The sequence below is a fragment of the Muscardinus avellanarius genome (genome assembly GCF_963383645.1).
Source record: "Muscardinus avellanarius genome assembly, chromosome: 3".
Classification (NCBI taxonomy): domain Eukaryota; kingdom Metazoa; phylum Chordata; class Mammalia; order Rodentia; family Gliridae; genus Muscardinus; species Muscardinus avellanarius.
In genome coordinates, this window is record NC_137788.1 from 41,164,994 (window position 1) to 41,185,727 (window position 20,734).

The window sequence follows — 20,734 nt, forward strand, 5'->3', positions numbered from 1 at the left end:
TAAATAATCTACATTTATTTTTATTTTGCACCATTCAACTTAAAAATGCAAATTTGCATTCTTTATCAAAGTCTCACTAGCCTGTATCAGCTTTTATTATATTTTTTCCTCTCTGTATTGATAATTATTATATATTACAACAAGGAGCCACATCTTGAACTACTTCCTATCTGTACAAGTGATATATACATCATATTGTCTCTGTATCAACATTGGTTTTATGAGGATAAATATTAGGCATTAATTTATTTTTCCTAGCACAACTAAGACAACCTAGCACAACTCTGAGTAAATTAGACTTGGTCATTAGAAACAACTAAATCCCCTAATGATAAACAAGAGCCTATGGTATCCATTTTCATTTTAGTATTACATATTAAACATTAAGAATAATAGTCAAAAAACGTATCCTCTCTTTCTGTTCCTTGTTTTTCCTGGCATACTTTCTATTTCTAATGCTCAGAAAAGAAGTGAAAGACCCTACCTGAACTTGCTGTTACCATCTGAAGGAGGTGCAGGACGACAAAGTGTCTGCAGAAAAGTAGTGCTGAAGTTCCCATGACACCTGTGACCAGAAGTGAGGCCAGTTTATAAACAGTAATAACAAAAGTGAGAGTTGTGTAATTCAATATCTTCACATCATTTGGTAGTAATTAACTCTCCTAGGGAATAGCAAGGTAATATGTAGGACTCCCAGATAGATTTTAATTTCAGACAAACAATGGATAATTTTTAGTATAACCATTTCCCTTATAATATTTAGTATCCTGAATTTTTTATTTGCTAAATCTGGCATCCTATTCTGATGAATGCTCAACATAGTGACCAGATCCAGCCAGAAACTTCTTTTTCATTAAAGGATTACTTTGTCTCAGGATAGATGTTTATCTTCTGGTTTTGTAAGCTTCATTGAGTGATTTGCTTCTCCAGATGAAGTGACAGGTCCAGGGAACAGATCAGGGAACCTCCAAAGCCTTGGTAGTATAAATATCTTTCACATTTAGTTATATGTACCTATACAGAAAAATCTAAAAACAGAAATTTAGCCTTATTATTATGGGACAAACCATGTGGCCATTTAAGAGAAGGGTCTCACTTTCTTGCCCATAGTTGTTGCAATCTCTCTGAATTTTCTGCTTAGGAGAACTTATAATTAGAGACAGATGTGTGGATCCACATGGTCAGTAAAGAACAAAGGAGAGAATAAATTTGTCTTTCTAAATGTAAAAACATTTCACCTGTTGTATAATAGTGACACATGACTCAAAAGTCAAATCTTATATTTTTGTATTTCTACCACAAAAACAAACAAGCAAAATAATCAGATTGCTAGGTGCTAGCATTATAGAGAAGTGGGCAGATGCTTAAATCATGGCAATGATGTGACTATTTGGCAGCTCAAGTAGCCCTGGAGAGCCATTCACTCTGCAGCACTATGCCAGGGAGAAGGTCTGCAGAGGTGTGCCTACACTGTGACGAGTAAGGTGAATTTATCATGAAGGATAAAAGCATTGAGAACTGCACCATACTCAATACATAGAAGGCTTACTGCGCAAGGGAGTTGAGGCAAGTCTAGTAAGAGTGAATAGTGAGACAGAGAGTCAATTGTGAAGGCTTCACATGCCAGGTTAATACATTTAAACTTCATCCTCTCAGTGAAGAAAATACAAGGTGTTGAACAGTAGTATGCATAGTGGTTAAAAGTGTTGTAATGGCACTGCTTAAGTTAAAATTCTGGCCTTAATATTTAGCTGTATGAGCTTAGGCAAGTTTCTAAAGCGGTGACTCCACTTTTCAACTTTATTTAATTTAATTTATTTATTTTTGTGGTACCTAGGGGCAGTATACCTCCAAGCTACACCCCCAACCCTATTTTTTATTCTTTATTTTAAAACAGGGTCTCACTAAGTTGCAAAGGGCCTCACTAAATAGCTGAGGCTATCTGCAACTGGTGATCCTCCTGTCTCACTCTTCACTGGGATTAAAAGCATGAGCCACCATGCCTGGCCACTTTTCAACTTTAAAAGGAGATAATAATATCTTCCTCATTCTATTTATTATTAAAGTTAGTAGTTATAATATCTAAGGTGGCCAGAATCATTTTTGACAAGTGATAACTAAAAAGTATAAGGACTATAAAAATAAAGGACTATAAAGTATTGGTTTTCTTATCAATTTATGGAAATTTAGTGATATTTAATAGAGATGAAAAATGAGGACTTTGGAACCAAATTCACACTCTGGCTCTACTATATAATATTGTGTAAACTTAGATTATTTATATAACTCCTGTGCTTCATTTTACTTTTTGAAAATCAAGTAATATGACTATATATTCCATAAGATCAAATTAGTTAACTATGTTTGGATCAAAAGTGAGTCAAAGTAAATGCCCAAGAAATATTATTTCTTAGTGAAGGATTTATAGTCATCACATACCATATCCAATCTACATATTCTGAAGGCAAAGGAAGGACTGGATGCAGGGCTACCACATGGCAAAGCTATCGCAAATATTTCAGCCCAAGTAGGTGATGCTTGAGAAAGAATAAAAGATTATAACATTAGAAAACAAAAGTAGAACTCCTAGGACTTAATGGATCTCTGAATGTAGGAAACAGTAGAGATGTATTTTTATATGACCCTGAGTTTCTGGAATATGTAATTGAGTGGAAATTTTGTGTCATTAGTCAGTGGAAATTTTGTGTCATTAGTCATGATAAGAAACTGAGAAGGGAGAAAAGCCAGAATCCCAGCATTTGGGAGGCTAAGACAGGAGGATCATGGTTTGTGAACAGCCTCAGCTACTTAGTCAGGCCCTTTGCAACTCAGTGAGACCCTGTTTCAAAATAAAAAATAGGGCTGGAGGTGTAGCTCAGTGGTAGAATGCCTCTGGGTTCCATTCTCAATATCGTAAAAAAAAAAAACTGAAAAGAAAAGTAAATATTATATTATATACAAATATTATATTTTATGCAGCTATTTTATTTATCCCATTGAATACTATCTGCAATCATTAAAGCATATGACTTTAATAATATATTTTTTATGTTTTTACATTTAGAAAGTATATATTCTCATTCAAAGTATGTTGTAGAATCCTGGAATAATTAAGCATTTATAATAAGCGCTGGGTGATCTATATACTTCTCCAAATTCAACCTCCTTTTTTTTTTTACACCCTACTCTGTTTTACAGACAATGGAACTTTAAGGATTACAGTAATCAGATCTATTTCCAATGGTTTCTGATGAGCTTTAGCATGCATTAATAATAATAAATAATAATAATAGGAATAATAGGGATAATAATATTCATTATAGAAAGGAGAATGAGTTTGAAATATTTTTTCTCTCAGCTCCTTTCTTTCTGGGTTGCTTCAGTGAACTGTATAACCATCCTACACACAAATGCACACAACCTGTAGCCACACACACAGGTTTTATTTAGTGTGTTCTGCCTTTCTACTCCTTCAGGGATAGAAGTGGTCATGATCTCTTTATTTTAGATCCAGGAACCTACTCTACTTCTCAGAATTCCCCTATATAGTGTTCAAACATTTGTAAATAACCTCTTTATTTTATACTTATCAAACCCCACAGTATCAGTGGTTTCTTGTGAACTATCACCTCTGCTGAGGATATTGCTCCTTATATTCAGGATACTGGTGGTTAGATGGTGGCTTCCATCATAAATAAGATATTAATTTATACTCAATGAGTTAACATTTACTCTCTAAATCTTGGTTCTCTGCTAGTATTACTTTATGTACAAACCATAATATGCATGATAAATTCCCCCTTTTTTTTTCTTGGTATTACATTTAACATTATCTCTGGCCAGGAGATTCCTTTCACAACAAGACAATGAACCAATTTGTTCAGGACCATCAGAGGATAGAAGTGAGTACCATTCATGAAGAGAGACCCATGTTCCTAAATCCCACTAAATTGCCTTACTTACTTGAGCCTGTTATCCCAAGACAGCTCTTTATTGTCCTATAGGAAGAGTCCCAGTTGAGTCTGAATTTTTGACAGTCTTTCAGTAGTTTTCTTGCAGCCAGGGAAAGTTGTCACAAGGCAAACAAACTACCAAAGCCCTCTCTCCGCTGTCCGTCTCTGGGCATCTGACTCTGCCAGCCTGAAACTTAAGTCCCTTTCCAGGGGAAATTCCCAGTGGACTGGCTTCATCAACCTGTGGGTGGAACCCTTTGCTCAGCTCAGTGATTGTACCTGCATTGCTCAAGTACTAACACGACTTGCCTTACTCAGGGAGGAAGAAATGCAAGCTCTGATTTATATAGTTCATTAATTAGTGCTCAATAAAGGGACTATGAAAATTTGATTTTTGAATGCTATACAAGTACATAGAGAGGAAAAAACTGGAGCTATGAAAGCATTAAAAAGCACAAGGCATCAGAAAGCTAATAATGGCTGAGAAGAATCCTGAAACAAAGTGGACAGTCAGCCTAGTTAAGCAAAGGAGAGTAAGTTTTCCAGCTGAGGAAGCAAGTTGACTTTGCAGATAAAGGGAAGATGAATTCAGAACATGTCAGGTAGATTCTTGTGACTGGGGTGGGAGAGAGGGTGAGAAGGAAAGATGAGAGGTGATCTCAGAGATGAAAAAAGGTGTAAAACATAAATGATATACTTTAGTGTATATGCATACATGTGCACTTTAGTTTTGTATGATATATAAAAGGGCAGGTCATCTCCTAAAGACCATGGCTATTAGATGGGCTCCATTGGAATCAGATTCTAAATTTTACCATTTATTCCAGTTCCTGAATCCAGTGTAATTCTCTTCTCCAGATATTTCTGGTAGCATTTTACTTCATCTATCCCAGGCTCTTTCCCAGCACACTGAGTGTATCTAAGCTGTTTCTTTGGACTTTGACTCAAGCATAATGGGTGCCAAGACTGGCACAGAAAATCTAGAGAGCAGTTGTGAAGCATAATCGCTAGTATTGCCTCATTTCTTGTGGCTAAAATCTCTTTATACTGAATGTTCTGATATAAAGTCTAGGAGCGTCTCAATTTTTCTAGAGGCATTAATCCAGAGTAAATACTGGGGTTAATTCTGGTTAAAAAGTTTTTTATTTTCTTGATTTGTTTTCCTATGAAATGGTTATACCTTATATCCATTTTCTGCCTCACCTGTTCACCATAGATTTCTAATATCCCTCCTCATCAGATTTTACACTTAGTTAAAAATCATCTGTGAAGCACTTCAGAACTACTTGGGGGTGTGTCATTAGTATTTTAAAAGTTCTCCTAGGTGATTGCATTGTGCAACTCAGACGTGAATCTATCCTTTTATAGACAATGGATATTTCTAATTTAACCTTAAAAGTTTCCAGGTAATACGACAGGAAGAATTAGAAGAGGAAGGGTATGCTTGGAAGGCGGAGACAGGGGGATCGCGCAGGTTCCAAGTCATCCTTGCTGGCTTAAGAGACCCTGTTTCCAAATAAAAATATAAAATAGATCTGGGAGTGTAGCCCAGAGGTAGAAGGGTTTCCAGGAACCCCAGTACCACCAAAAAAAAAGAGGAAGTGTAATAGTATTTTATCAGCTAGAGCATTAGAAATTAACTCCAGATCCCATTGGTTTGGGTGTGAATATGCTTATATTCTAGTTATGTGTGTGGGATTATGATCTTATGAAAGAATATACTTCATAATGCAATGAGAAGTGGTTTCATGTGTTGTTATCTACATATTAGATAAGATAATGAGAATACTTGCTTTGCTCTCTGTTTACAGAATCTGGGACTGGGAAATCTTGTTTTGCATAAAGTAGAAGTGCTTTCCTGACCATAAGAGGTTTTTCAGATATTTCACATAAATCAAATAATCAAAAAATAAAAAAATAATGCTGGGCATGGTAGTACTTGGGAGTACATCCCCGTACTTGGGAGGCCAAGACAGGAGAAACGCGGATTTGAGGTCAGTCTTAGCAATGTGTCAAGCAAGATTTTCATCAACCTAGCAAAATTCTGTTTCAAAATCCAAAAAATAAAAATAGCTTGGGGTGTATCTCAGAAGTAGAATGCCCCTAGGTATATTCCTCAGTAACACACACACACACACACACACACACACACACACACATACACACTGAATGAAACTTTGTCTAAATTTAAAATTTCTACTCATTATAATACAATGTTGTGGACTCTGACATCTGCCAGAAACTCTGAAGTGTGGCCTTGAATTTAAGATTAAGAAAAGGTTGGATAATTAGTAACTTATAACTTTTCTTTATCCTTGAAGAGTTTTCAGGGAAACAGGTCACCTGAAATTCTTTTTTTTTTTTTTTTTTTGTGGGTCTGGGGAGGGAACCCAGGGGCATTTCACCTCCAAGCTACACCCCCTGCCCTATTTATTTTTATTTTTTATTGTTAAACTGTGTCTCACTGAGTTGCAGAAAGCCTCACTAAGTAGCTGAGGCTGTCTGCGAACCGCGATCCTCTAGTCTCAGCCTCCCGAATGCTGGGATTACAATCGTGTACCACCACGCCCGGCTTCTGAAATTCTTAAGAAGAAATTAAACAAAAACATTAACTCATCTGGGGAAATTCACAAGATTGGAGAGAAGCCACAATATACACTGCTGTAAAGACTTCAGCCAAAATTTTAATGAGCTGATAAAGGCCAATTGTGGGTTGGCATAAAAGAATAATTTCTAGACCATGAAGACACAAAAGTAGCTGTCAAACACTTGCGGAACTTTACTTTGGACCTCACTGAGTATTAATGAGAAATCTTTACTTATTATACAATGCTGGGAGAGGAAGGAGCCCCCTTTAACCCTTTGCAGCCTCAGGGTGTCTGGATGGCTTAATATGGTGAAACAAACCCTGGGAAAATAGGTTTCTAGGTGGTCTTGTGGAAGAAGAGTGTCCTCACTTCCTTCTCTTTCTCCTCCTCCTCTTCTTCCTCCTCCTTCTCTTACTTATACTTTTACTGGTTCATTGTAATTAATCATCATAGTGAAGTTCAAAGGGATACAAACATACATGTCTTGGTGTGTTTCTTTTCAGTTCCCACTATACTATCCCCCCTTCCTCATATATATTAGTAATACTGATAGTGATACCTTTGTATATGGATGTGGCATTATTTGAATTGTTTCCTTCACCAGTTCTTTTTTATTAGTACATTGTAATTATACATCATAAGGAAGTTCAAAGTGATTGAAACATAAATACACACATTGTGTTTCCTTCCAGATCCTACTCTGTTCCCTCCCCCTTCTCATACATGAGAAGGCTTGTTAATCTCATGCATAGATAAAGCAATATTTGAACTATTTTTTTTTTCAAGTCTCCTCTCCCATTGCCTTCACTTTCCACTATTTTACTGGAATATCTCCTCATTTATCTAAAGTCTCTTGTTTATCAATTTCTCTTTAGCTTTCACATATGAGAGAAAACATACAACCCTTCACTTTTGGAGACTGGCTAACCTCATTAAGCATAATTTTCCCTAGTTCCATCCATTTTCTTGTAAAGGACATAAATTCTTTGTGGCTGAATTGGATTGGTTCCATAATTTGGCTATTGTGAATTTTGCTGCTATAAACATAATAATGTGTGTATCACTTAATATTCTGACTTTAATTCTTTTGGAAATATATAGAGGAGTGGTATAGTTGGGTCATATTGTAGCTTTATTTCTAATCTTTGCTGAACCCCCACATTCATCTCCATAGCAGCTGTACTAATTTACAATTCCACCAACAGTTTATTAGAGTTCCTTTTCCCCCATATCCTTTTCAGCATTTATTATTGTTTGCATTCTTGATGACTGCCATTCTTTTTTCTCTTGCAATTGTATTAAAATTTTTATACTTTTATTGATGAGTTATAGTTTCATATAATATAGTTCATGAAGATAGTGACATATATGCACACAGCACTTGGTGGCCTATTGAGTATTGAGTATTGAGGGTTTTGAGGTTGACACCAGTATTCTTATATATGTACAAAAGGCAATAGAAGTGATATTTTCATTGATTCCCATAGACCATCCTCTAGCTCCACTGGAGTTTCTCCTCCATTATCTGAAGTCCCTCTGGTATCTGATTACTCTGTAGTTTCTGCATATGAGAGAAAACATTTGAACTTCAATTTGCTGGAAAATGGATGGAACTGGAGAACATTATGTTAAGTGAGATTAGCCAGTCACAGAAAGCAATGATTGCCATTCTAAATGGACCTAGATGGAATCTCAGTGTGTTTTTATGTGCATTTCCCTGATTACTAATGATACTGAACATGTTTTTGTATATTCATTGACCATTTTTGTTTCTTGTTTCAAAAAGCCTATTCAGGTACATTGATCATTTTTAGTGTTTTCTTATTGTTAAGTTTTTAAAGTTCTTTATATATTCTAGATAATTAGTTTTCTGTCAGAGGAATAGCTAGCAAAAATCTCCTATTTTGTAGGCCTTTTCTTTGAATTCCTGACAGTTTTCTTTTTGACATAAAACCTTTTTAATTTAATACCATCCATTTATTCATTCTCATTTTTATTTCCTGGGCTTTGAGGGGTTGGTTCTTATTGGGAAAGTCTCTACCAGTGTCTACATATTGAAGAGTTAGTCCTATGCTCTTTACTAGTAGTTGCAAAGATTTTGGTGTGATTTCTAGCTCTCTTATCTATCTTGAGTTGACTCTTATGCAGGATGAGCAACTGAGGTTTACTTCCATTATTCTATCAATGGATAAATAGTTTTGCCAACATTGTTTGTAGAAAAGGATGTAAAGACATCCTACATACATCAATATTACATCCTTCAGCATACAATATTAACACCTTTGTAAAACATCAACTGGCTATAAATTTGAGGATTTGTTTCTGTATTTTATATTCTATTCTATTGGTCTATGTGTCTGTTTTTGTGCCAATACTATCCTGTAACTGTTAGTGTAGCTCTGTATTATAACTTGAAATCATATATTCTGATGCTTCAGACATAGTATTTCTGAGAATTGTTTTGGATACTCTGAGTCTTTTACTTTTTTCATGTTAATTTTAGGACTATTTTTTCTATATCTGTAAAAGAATGACATTGGTATTTCAATAAGGTTGAATTGTAGCTGTAGATTGCATTTGGCAAAATGGCCATGTTGACAATATTTTGTCTATCCAAGAGCATGGAAAGTCTTTTCATCTTTTAAGTCTTCTTTAATTTCTTTCTTTAATGTCTTATAATTTTTCTTAATGAGGTTTTTTACCACCTCGGTTAGAGTTATTCTTAAGTGTTTTATTTTTTGAGGCTATTTTGAATGGAATTGTATATATACTATTTGGGGTGAAAGTATGAATAGATGTTGGATTTCTGGATCAGATGGTAACTCTTTTGATTGGAGAGAGTTATTCTGATGTCCAGAGAAAACTACCATGTATAAATATTTACCCCAATTATCCTAGAATTGAGTTGAACAATATTGGAAGATTGGTGGTAAGGAGCTATTTGGTAGAATTGTATAGGTAGACCTCTTTAAGATGGGCCCAGAGTATTAAAACATTTATGTTCTATATGAATGACCACTGAAAGGAACTTAGTGTAGGTGAGGCTCTCTATGAACAAAATGCCTCATCTTTTGCATATAAATTTTATTTCATATTTTGTCTTTTTACCTCTCAGAAAGATTATAAGTAAAAGATTAATGCATGAATGGGCATCATAGACTTCATCTTAACATGTTCATCTGGTTACTAGCAGTAATCAGCTCTGAGGCTCTTAATGTGGCATGGCTGACTAAAGTTAAAAGCATGGTGGCAAGTTACTTACATCATACACATTTTTTTCATGGAAAGTCAATGATTTGTTCTTACAAAATTTGAAATTATGATAGATAAGTCTTTTTTACAAATACTATGCTTATTTATTTAGTATCATGTTCATAATTCCACACACATCTCTGATTTTGACGAATTTTTTCCTCTTTTTTGATGTATCGTAATTATACATCATAGTAAGACTTAGATTGACAAATACATACAAGAACACAGCATTCATTAGTATTTCCCTCTGGTTCCCATTCTGCTCCCCACTCCATAGACCGTCTTTAAATCAATAGAAATAGCCAGGCATGGTGGCACACGCTTGTAATCCCCGTGCTTGGGATGCAGAGACAGGAGGATCACGCAGGTTCGAATCCAGCTGCGCTGGTTTAAGAGAACCTGTTTCCAAAAAAAAAAAAAAAAAAAAATATATATATATATATATATATATATATATGTATGTATATGTCTGGGAGTGTAGCCAGGAGGTAGAAGGACTTCCAGAAACTCCAGTACCACCAACAAAAAATCAATAAAAATAGCTTCATGTTCATTTATGAATAAAGGACTATTTGAATAGTTTCCATCATCAGATCTCCCCTTTCTCTTTCCCATTTTGGCACTTCCCTCTCTGTATCCCACTCCCTCACTCCACTAGTGTCTTCCTTCATTTGTCTGAGATCTTCTTTGTTTCATAGTTACTCTCTAGTTTCCACGTATGAGAGAAAATATATGGCTGTTCAGTTTCTGTGACTGACTAATCTCATTAAGAACAATATGCTCAATTTTCCTTTAGTTCAATTTATTTTCCTGAAAATGACATGATTATGTTCTTTTTATGGCTGAGTAGAATTGCATTGTGTGTATATATACCATAATTTTATAATCTATTTATCTGTTGATGGTTCCATAATTTGACTATCCATGAATTGCGCTCCTATAAACATTGAAATGTGTGTATTCACATAATAATCTAATTTCAACTCCTTTGGAAAGATCCCCAAAAGTGGTAATGACTGGGTGGTATATGGTGGTTGCATTCCAAGTCTTTTAAGAAACCTCCATACTGTTCTCCACGATGACTGTTCTAATTTGCAATCCCACTAAAATTGCATAACAGTTCCTATTTCCCACATCTTTCCCAGCATTTATTGTTGTTTGTACTCTTGATAATTGCCCTTCTAACTGTGGTTAGAAGTATGTCGTGTCATTTTGATTTGCATTTCCCTGATTCTAATAATGGTAAAAATTTTAAAATAACTATTGGACATTTGTATTTCTTCTTTTGGGAAGCACCTGTATCATTCATGTGCCCAGTTTTTATTAGGTTACTTGTTTTTGTAGTAGTAATAAGTATCTTGAGCTCTTTATATATTCTAGATATTAATTTTCTATTGGAAGAGTACCCAAATAAACTCTCACATTCTGTTAGCTCTCTTGATAGTTTCTTTGCTGCACAGAAGCTCATCATCTAATGCAACCTCACTTATTAATCCTCTTTTAAATTCTTATGCCTATGAGGTCTTACTTGAGGAAGTTTTTTCCAGTGTCTTATGTTGGCGCATTGGTCCTGTGCCCTAGTCATTGCAAAGTCTCTGGTCTAATTTTCAGATCTTTGGTTTATTATGAGTTGAGTTTTGTGTAGGGTGAGAAGGTGGAATTTATTTCCAATTTTCTATATAAGAATAACCATTTTTGTCAACACCATTTATTTAAAAGTCTTTTTTCCAGCATATGCTTTTGCCTCTTAGTAAAAAATTAATTGACTGTGTGTTGGTTTGTTTCTGTACCTTCTACTATATTAAATGGGTATATATGTCTTTTGTGCCAATACCATACTGCTTTTATTACTATGGGTTTGTAGTATAGTTTGAAGTAAGGTAGTGTGATGCCTTCTGCATGGTTATTTTCACTAGGAGCTGTTTGGGTTCTCTTGGTTCTTTTGTTGTTGTATATTAATTTTAGGACTGATTTTTCTAGATATGTGAAGAATTACTATGGTATTTTAGGTATAGTATTGAATTTGTATATCAGTTTTGGTATGATGGCCATTTTAATACTTATTTTGCCTATTCAAGAGCATGGAAGATCCTTCTAGCTTCTAAATTTTTTTAGTATTTTATAGTTTTCACTGTAGAGATCTTTTACCTTTTTGGTTGGATTTATTCTTAGATATTTTGTTTTTGAGGTTTTTGTGACTGGAATTGTTTTCTGTTGACCAAGCACTCTGTAGACAAGAGAATGTGGACTCAAATTATTAAAAGAAAACCATATTCTATTTAAATTGTTGTATATTAAACTAAAAAAATCATCTAGGCAAAGAAACATGTTATGCAAAATGGAAATATAATCAAATGAGAATTATAGTAATATATGCATACTCATGTTCATAGCAGCACAATTCACAATAGCCAAATTATGGAACCAATCTAGGTGCTCTTCAACAGATGAATGGATTACAAAATCATTGGAAATACAATGGAATTCTACTCAGCAATAGAGAATAAAATTATGTCATTTTCAAGAAGATGGAAGGACCTGGAGAATATTATATTAAGTGAAAATATCCAGTCACAGAAAAAGAAGAGTCACACGTTTTCTCTAATATGCACAAACTAGGGAGGTAATTGGGATACAAGATGGACTCTAGACAATAGAGGAGAAACCTCAATGGAGCCAGGGAGGAGATCTAAGGGTAGGGGAGGAGGAAGACTGAGGTTCATTAATGTACTGAGGTCAATTAATCAACTATGTGTATACATGTGAATATAGCAATGTCAATCTGGATACTCTGTATTGTAAGGGAGGTAGCCGAGGGGGTGTACCAAGTTCTGTGTGCATGTATATTATTGTTAACATGATTTACTCTATGATGTGAGACTATAATGCACCAAAAAAGCATAAAAATATAATGATATAATTGTTGGAAGTTTTAAGAGTAATAATTTATGCTAGAAGAAAATAGTGTAATATATTTAAGATATCCAAGAAAAGTGTATGTGAATCAAAGCTTTATAAATAACAAAATGACTTTGGATTGTAAAAGGCAAGGCCAACTATATAAATGTGCAGTAACATAGGGGATACTATTTCCAAAAGTCTGTTAGAGAATATAACAAAGAACAATCTTTGTAAAGCCAGAAAAAAACAAAAAGAGAGTCATATAAGTACTGGCTATTGACCATTTAGTAGATACTGTAGATTCCTTTAGAAATAAAATTGGATAAAAATTCGGCACAGAAAAAATAATTTAGCAGTTTCATAAACAATGAAGCATATATGTAGCACATGACATAGCTGTTTTATAATTGTATATTTAGTTAAATATAATGAAAACTTATAGCCACAAAAAGACTTGTATACAAATATTCATAGATATTTTGTAATAGCAAAAAAAGTCCATCAATTTTCTCTCCATCAAAGTCCTCCAGCTGAATATTTGAGCCGACTCAGAGCATTGGATGGTATATCCCTACAATGGAATTCTATTCAGCTATAATGCTATAACGTTAAGGATAACCTTGAAAATAATTAACCTGGGTATAAAAAGCCAGATGAAAATAAGTCTATACTTTACTATTTCATATAAAATTTTAGAAAATTTATATTAATTTCTAGATGCAAAACACAAAACAAAACACCATCAGTGTTGCCTCAGGATGGCTACACGAAAAAAGTGAGGATGAATTATCAAGAAGTATTTAGAAAACTTTGAAATTAAGGCATGCCAATTTTCTGTTTAAAGGATACATGGATATGTTAACATGAATCAAATTGTTTACCTTAAGTATATGCAGTATATTGTACTTCAATGAAATCAATAAAATGTATAAAAAGAGAACAAGAAATTCTGTAATTTATATTGGTTCTATTCTCTAGGTATAAAAAGAAAGTGGCATTTAAAAATTCTTTAAATTTCTATTAGTACCACAAGAGTGTTATCTCATTGCCTTCTTGATAAGTAAGCCATGTTAACAGTGTAGTTCCCTTTCATGTAATGAGTATTTTTCTTTCTGTTTTTATCTTGAATCTCATCAGTTTAAGTATAAAATGTGAATCATTTTGTATCATTTAACTCAGAGTTTCTTGAGCTTCTTGCATGTGTGGATTATTGTTTTCCATTAAATTTCTATGTTTCAGATGGGACATGTATTGAAATATCATCAATTTTACTGATTTTTAAATTATTAATCTTCTATTGGTACATTGCAGTTGTATTTTACAGCATCTCATGCAGATCTTGAGAAAGCTCGATCAGGGGATCCGCAATGGCGTAGACCCCCATGAAGTATGTCTAGCATTCCTTTCTTCAAAAAAATTATTTTAGGATTATTTGGATTAATATATATAATTGGAATCTTATGTATAAGCATTATAACTAAAACTGATAGGCAGCGGCTTGTGAGAGACTCAGGCAGCAAAGATTTTTTCCCAAGGATAAAGTTATTGGGCCAAACATTAAGTTCAAACTGACCTTAGTTTGAGCCACTGTAAAAGATTGGGTTTGAGTCAGCCTTGTGAAGTGAGACAAGGCATACTATGATTATTTAAATGTCTGGCACCCTGCCCTGAAGTATGTAAATACTAACTTTTTCCTGTCTTTGGAGATCCTGCTTGCATGACTATGCCCTTGCTTTTCTGCCAAAAAATAAAGTATAAAAGTTGTAACAAATCCTGAATAAAATGGAGAAGGTTGAATCTGATTTCATGTGGCAATTCTTCTCTCATTTAGACCTCGGGTTCCCTCACCAACACACGAACCTCGACTCTTGCTAGGGCTGGACCTCGGCAGTTGTACATCGTAATGGTATTCATTGTGATAGTTTCATATTATGCACATAACATTATTTTGTTTGCTTTCTTCCTCAATCCTCCCCTTTCTCTATTTTCCTCTCTCCTCAATCCCCTCTTACTGCTGTATTTATTTGTCACTTTGTTACACTAAGTACCTTTTTTTTTTTCTTTCTAGCTTTTGCACTTGAGAGAAAATATGTGATCTTTGATTTTCTGAGTTTGGCTAATATCACTTAGCATGATGTTCTAAAGTATTCAACATCTTTAGTAATCATGGAAATAAAATTACAATGAGATTCCATCTCATTCTATCTAGAATGGAAAGAATCAAAATTACAAATAATAAATGCTTGTGAGGATGTAGGGAAAGGCAAATGCTTATAGATTGTTGGTTGTACTGTAAATTAATACAACTACTGTGGAATCCAGTGTGGAGGTTACTCAAAGTCTAGGAATAAAACCATCATTTTATCCTGGAATACTACTTCTTCATATCTTTCCAAAAGAATTTAAGTCAGGACACTATGTGATCATACCTATGTTTATAACAGAACAATTCAAATAGCCAAGTTATAAAACCAAGCAAGGTATCCGTCAACAGATAAACAGATAAAGTAAATGTGGTATGTAGACACAATGGATATTTACTCAACCACAAAGAAGAACAAAATTGGCCAAGCATAGTGGCATGCGTCTGTAATCTCAATACTTAGGAGGCTAAGACTAGAGTATCACAGGTTCAAGGCCAGCCTCAGAAAATTAGTGAAACCCTCAACAACTTAGAGTGATCGTGTTTCAAAATAAACTATAAACAAAGGCCTGGCACTATAGCTCAGAGGTAGAATTCTCCTGGGTTCAATCTGCAGTACCTCCTCCAAAAGAATAAAATTAAAATTGTATCATTTGCAGGCTTAGTGATTCTTCTGCTATTTCAACTCTGTATTAAATTCTTCCTGTAAAATTTTCACTTTGGTCATTTTATTTTTTACCGTCAGAATACTCATCTAAAATTACATTGCATTATTTTTTTGTTGATTTTTCCTAATTTGAATTGGTCATTATTATTATGTTATTTAATTTTTAAATATTTTAATTTTTCTAAACACATTTGGATAAAGTGCGTTAGTTTTTTTCTGCTAACTTTAACATCTAGTCCACTCTAGAGACAATTTCTATGTACTGCACTTATTTCTATGTATAGGTCACAGTTTTCTTGCTTCATTATTGTTTATTGAAACTGGACATTTTGCATTATATGTTGCAAATATCTGAATTCTGACATTTCTACCTCCAAGACAGAGCCTTATTAATAATCAGTTTAAGTGTTATCTTAGTTAGTTGGATGCTACTTTCCATAAATTTTTGTTAAAATTATGGGTGGTCTTTCATTTTGTTAATTATACAGAGTAATATGGCTGGGATACTAGCTTTCCTTAATTGTATTACCTTGAGATCTTTATTGTTTTCTAAAATATCTTGTGTCATTCTATGTTCTGCTCCAACTATAGTGCTTTTTGTTGTCAAAGCACCCAATATACCAATATGTAAGGCCTATAATTCTCTTTTAGAGTAAAATTTTATGCAATAAAACTTAAGAGTAGAATAGGACCTGGAAACAGACCGTGGAAAAATGCCACTGATTCCTGCTGTTTTTATCAAGATTAAGATATCCATCAAAAGTTGAGTGGATTAAAAAACTATGGTATATGTACACAATGGAATTTTATTCAGCCATAAAGAAACTCTAGACAAAGAAGGAGAAAGCATAGAGAAGCAGGTAAGGTGACCTAACTGAGGAGGATAGCAAGGGGCAAGAGGGAAATTCCCTACTGCACATGATGTACATTCACAAACATATCCGAATTAATCATTAAGGCAAACATGAGAAGAAGGGAGGGGAGAAGAAATAGGATAGGAACTGGATAAATAAGTGATGTGTACATGTATGCCTTCACCATCTTGTATCCCATTAAGATGTCTGACTATAATGCACTAATAAAAAATAGCCTTGTTGGGCGTGGTGGCGCACGCTTGTAATCCCCGCGCTTGGGAGGCAGAGACAGGAGGATCGCGAAGGTTCGACCCTGTTTCCAAATAAAAAAATATAAAATAGGTCTGGGGGTGGAGCCCAGAGGTAGAAGGGCTTCCAGGAACCCCAGTACCACCAAAAAAAAAAAAAAAGCCTTTATTGAGTCACCATAGATAGAAGATAAAACAGTTATAAATGTTCTCTATAGAGACTGCTGCCAGATTTAGAGCTTTTGGACACCAAACATATCTGGTTACAGATTTTATTGCATGACATAGACATGGGAAAAAAAAATGCAGTTGGGTATGTTGAGGGAAGAGTCAGCCAGTCATGGGTGACAATCAATTGATTTAAGTGACCACTTTGCCTCTTATGGAAGATAAATCCACACCAAATACTCCCATTTTTAGTCCTTTGGAGATTACCAAAAAGGTATAGTCTCGTTTGTGAATCCAGAATGAAATTGGGTTGGTAACCCTTGAACTTCTCAGTAAGGACTGTAGGAGAGAAAAACCCAACCAACCAAACAAACAAAAAAGAGGGCCAAAAAGCCGTGAGATAAAATGAACAAAAGTAAATCAGACTTAACTAAGTGTGAAAAGAGAGGTGCAGTTATGAAAAAAATTAGCATGAACTAAAAAAGGCAAGAGAATTTTGGGGGGGAGTGGAGTAAGGCAAGATATCAGGTCCAAGCCAATCACATGTGCATGAGGGCATGGTGTGCCAAGATGGCAACACAATGTGAGTCAAACATGGTGCCTGGGGGGCGCTGGTGGTAGAAGGGGCTCCACAGGTGATGAGGAATATTTATAAACAGTTTGCTGCACAGCACAATGAGCAGACTCTTAACAGGAATTCTACAGAGAGAAGCTGGGCTAAAATCCCTCCTAGGGTACATCACATGGGCACCATGGTTCCATACATACCTAGGCAGAGGTCTGCCAGGCTTGGTTTTTCAGGTGCTTGAGCTATGGTTTGTAGCTGTTTATGCTGCCTTAATTTTATTTTAAATATATTCTTAGCTTAAAATCACCTATTTTTAACAAAAATCATACTTTATGATATTTTTATAATTTCTCATCAAAGCATCATATAATCTTGTATATAAAATTGTGTATTAAGTAGAAACCCAATTTCCAGCAGTGTGTGTTGACTTTAGTAAAGAGCCCCAAGCAAAACCATTCTATTTATGTTATCTCGGATTTTAAAAAGTCAAGAATATTCTAAAACATTCTTTGTATTTTGCATTTACCCAATTTAATTTTAATAGTTATAGGTTACCCCTAAAATCAAGAAATTAGACAAAAAATTAATATCTTCAATCACTTTTCTCTGTTAAAGAGACTCCACAAACCATGAACCTTATTGATTTGTTGTCTAGGAAGAAAGAGCATTGTATTAGACATTTAAATACCATGTGGTTTGAGGCAATTAAAAATGGTGTTGTCCATGTGAAAAACTAAGTTGAAATGGCATCAAGGAGGGGGAGAGTTTTCTTTCCATTAAGATAGCTTACCTGGAATGCCAAAATGGTTCCAGGCTGTGCTTAGTGGAGTCAACCTGGAACACTAAAATGGTGTCTAGTCAGGATTATGTGTTCGTATAAAACACACTTGTCAGCCTGGCATGGTGGCACACTCTTGTAATCCCTGTGCTTGGGAGGCAGAGACAGAAGGATCCCTCAGGTTTGAAGCCAGCCTCGCTGCCTTAAGAGACCCTGTTTCTAAATAATAAAAAAAAGTATAAAAATAGGTCTGGGAGTCTAGCCCGGAGGTAGAAGGGTTTCCAGGAACCCCAGTATCACACACACACACACACACACACACACACACACACACACACACACACACAAACCATAAAACAAAAAACAAAAAACAAAACAAAACAAAAAAACACTTGTCTTACAACATGGAGCCTTTTTACTTTTTAATATAGCAAACAGTAGACTCTGGGCATGAGCTGTGCTGGGAGATGTTGGTCTGAAAATCATTTCAATTTTATGGGCATTGCTGCTGGTCTGGGTAAGCAGAGGTCTTGAGGCTGGGTGGAATTTTAAAGATGGAAAGCAGTCACGCATTGGCAGTGCTATGCTCTTGTAGTCCCTGAGAGGAGTGTTTAGGGGAAGAGAACTGCATATTGGAACCACTAAGAAGGGTAATAAGAAAGAGAGAGCCAGGACTGTGATGTGGCTTAGCTGGAGGCTAAGGCCAGTACAATCAGGGGAAAAGCCAGGGTTGAGCCAAGAGCCAGGGGCATAGCCACCTAGCTGTAGGGGAGTCAGCATCTTAACTTGTATAGATCTGAGTCTTGGCTCCACTTATGTTATAGAGCTGTGAGTTTCCCTCAGTTCTTGTCTCTGGAAAAAAAAAAACGAATTTAATTCGGGAGACCTAGATAGAGTGAGCATAAAGGGCTTTATTGAGTGGGTTCAACAGGAAAGTCACAGAGCTGGCCAGTTTTCAATTGGAATAAGAAATGGACCGAGTCTGCTGCTTGGTGAAATACTGTCTAAAAATCACATCCCTCTTCATGCATATTAATTTGGAGCAATTACTTTTGGCCTTTGGGCCACAACTTAGTGTGGCTGTGTAGTATGGGACTATAGAGCTGCAGTGTAATAGGCTGGAAGTCTCTGACCACAGCTGGGTGGGGAAATCTCCATGTCTCTTCTCAGGGAGGCTCCACTCTATCCCTTTTCCCTGTCCTGCTCTTTTCTGGCTAGCTACCTAACAGAATGACCATGAGCAAAAGTTACAAGCTGGGAGCCATGAGGCCAGGCTGGGAGAGTCAGCATGCTGCCCATGGAAAGGAGCCAGGCTACAGGGGCAGGGCTGTCAGGGCTCTTTGGAACTCTTGCCTCACAGTCATGTGGCCCAGATGCCAGGAATGGAGCTGCAGGATTATATGCCTGCCCTGCTGAACTGTGGTACTATTTTGGTCCCATTCCTTCTTCTCATGGACCTTTTTCTCCCTTTTAGAGTGAAAATGTTATTCTTGGCCATTGTACATCAGATGAATATAACGTGCTATTTATTTATTTATTTATTTATTTATTTATTTATTTATTTATTTATTTTTACTGGGTCCCACAGCAAAGAGTTCACTTTGAGTCTCAGAGGAGACTTTGGAGTTTGGGGTAGTTGAGTGATGCTGGAACTGCTAAGACTGTGGAACTCTTTGAGATGGACTTAGATGCATTCTTCATTGTGAGGTACAATGAGATTAAAGAAACAGGAGCAAAGTATATTGGTTTGTATTTTGGGATATACTGGTGAGAATGCTGAGATATATACCACTGTTAAAACTAATTACAGGAAAACAAAAGAGAACTGAGAATAATTTCTTTTTAAGTGAGACATAGTATATGTACATCTTTATGGGGTACATTTGGTTAATTTAATATACAATGTGTAATATTCAAACCAAAATAATAAGCATTTTCATCTTTCAGCAATTGAATATTTAATGTGTTGTGAATTGTGTACTCTTCCTTACTAGTCGTTTTGAAATATCATAGATTGTTTTAACCATCAGTTACCCTATTGTGCTAGAAAAGAACAAGAAGTAATAGCTTCACTCTATCTTTGTGCCCCTTAGTGAACTTCTTGTCATCTATCCTCCTTCTGCTGCCCTTCCTCATCTCTAGTGACCACTGTTAAATTCTGTTCTACAAAACTGACTGCTTAGTTTTCAAAAATGAGTGAGACTATATGGTATTTGCCTATGTCTTGCTTAAGAGTATATTTTCCTTTTATAATTAGGATGTATGCATAATTTTTTGACACTTTATTCATTTAGTTATAATAAACACAAAATTTAGATACTTTTTTTGGTGTTTTATAATTATACATCACAGTGAGGCTCAGAGTGACATATACATACATACATACACATAGCATTCATGGTTCATTTCTGCCTGGGTTTTTCCCAGTTTCCTCCAACTCATAGATAATATTAACATTGATACAGATAACTTCATGTGTGAACACAAGCTTATTTGAGTAGCTTCCATTATCAGATATCCCCTTTGTGCTCCCCAGCTCTCTCCCTGGATCTCCTTCTCCCATTCTACGAGTGTCTCCCCTCATTTATCTGAAGTCTTCTTTGTTTCCCAG

The 20,734-nt window shown here is 35.3% G+C and overlaps 1 protein-coding gene across 1 annotated transcript in view; it reads right to left on the reverse strand.

Moving 5' to 3' along the window:
* LOC308260078 (selection and upkeep of intraepithelial T-cells protein 1-like) overlaps positions 1-4,955 on the reverse strand; it is a gene marked incomplete at both ends in the record, with an annotated part of 42,754 nt that extends 37,799 nt beyond the window's left edge. The window contains 2 exons of the mRNA XM_080691409.1: positions 485-565; positions 4,769-4,955. Of these exons, the coding sequence (XP_080547535.1) occupies positions 485-565; positions 4,769-4,955 (268 nt within the window). The remainder of the gene's footprint in view (positions 1-484; positions 566-4,768) is intronic.
* Positions 4,956-20,734: the final 15,779 nt, after the last annotated feature.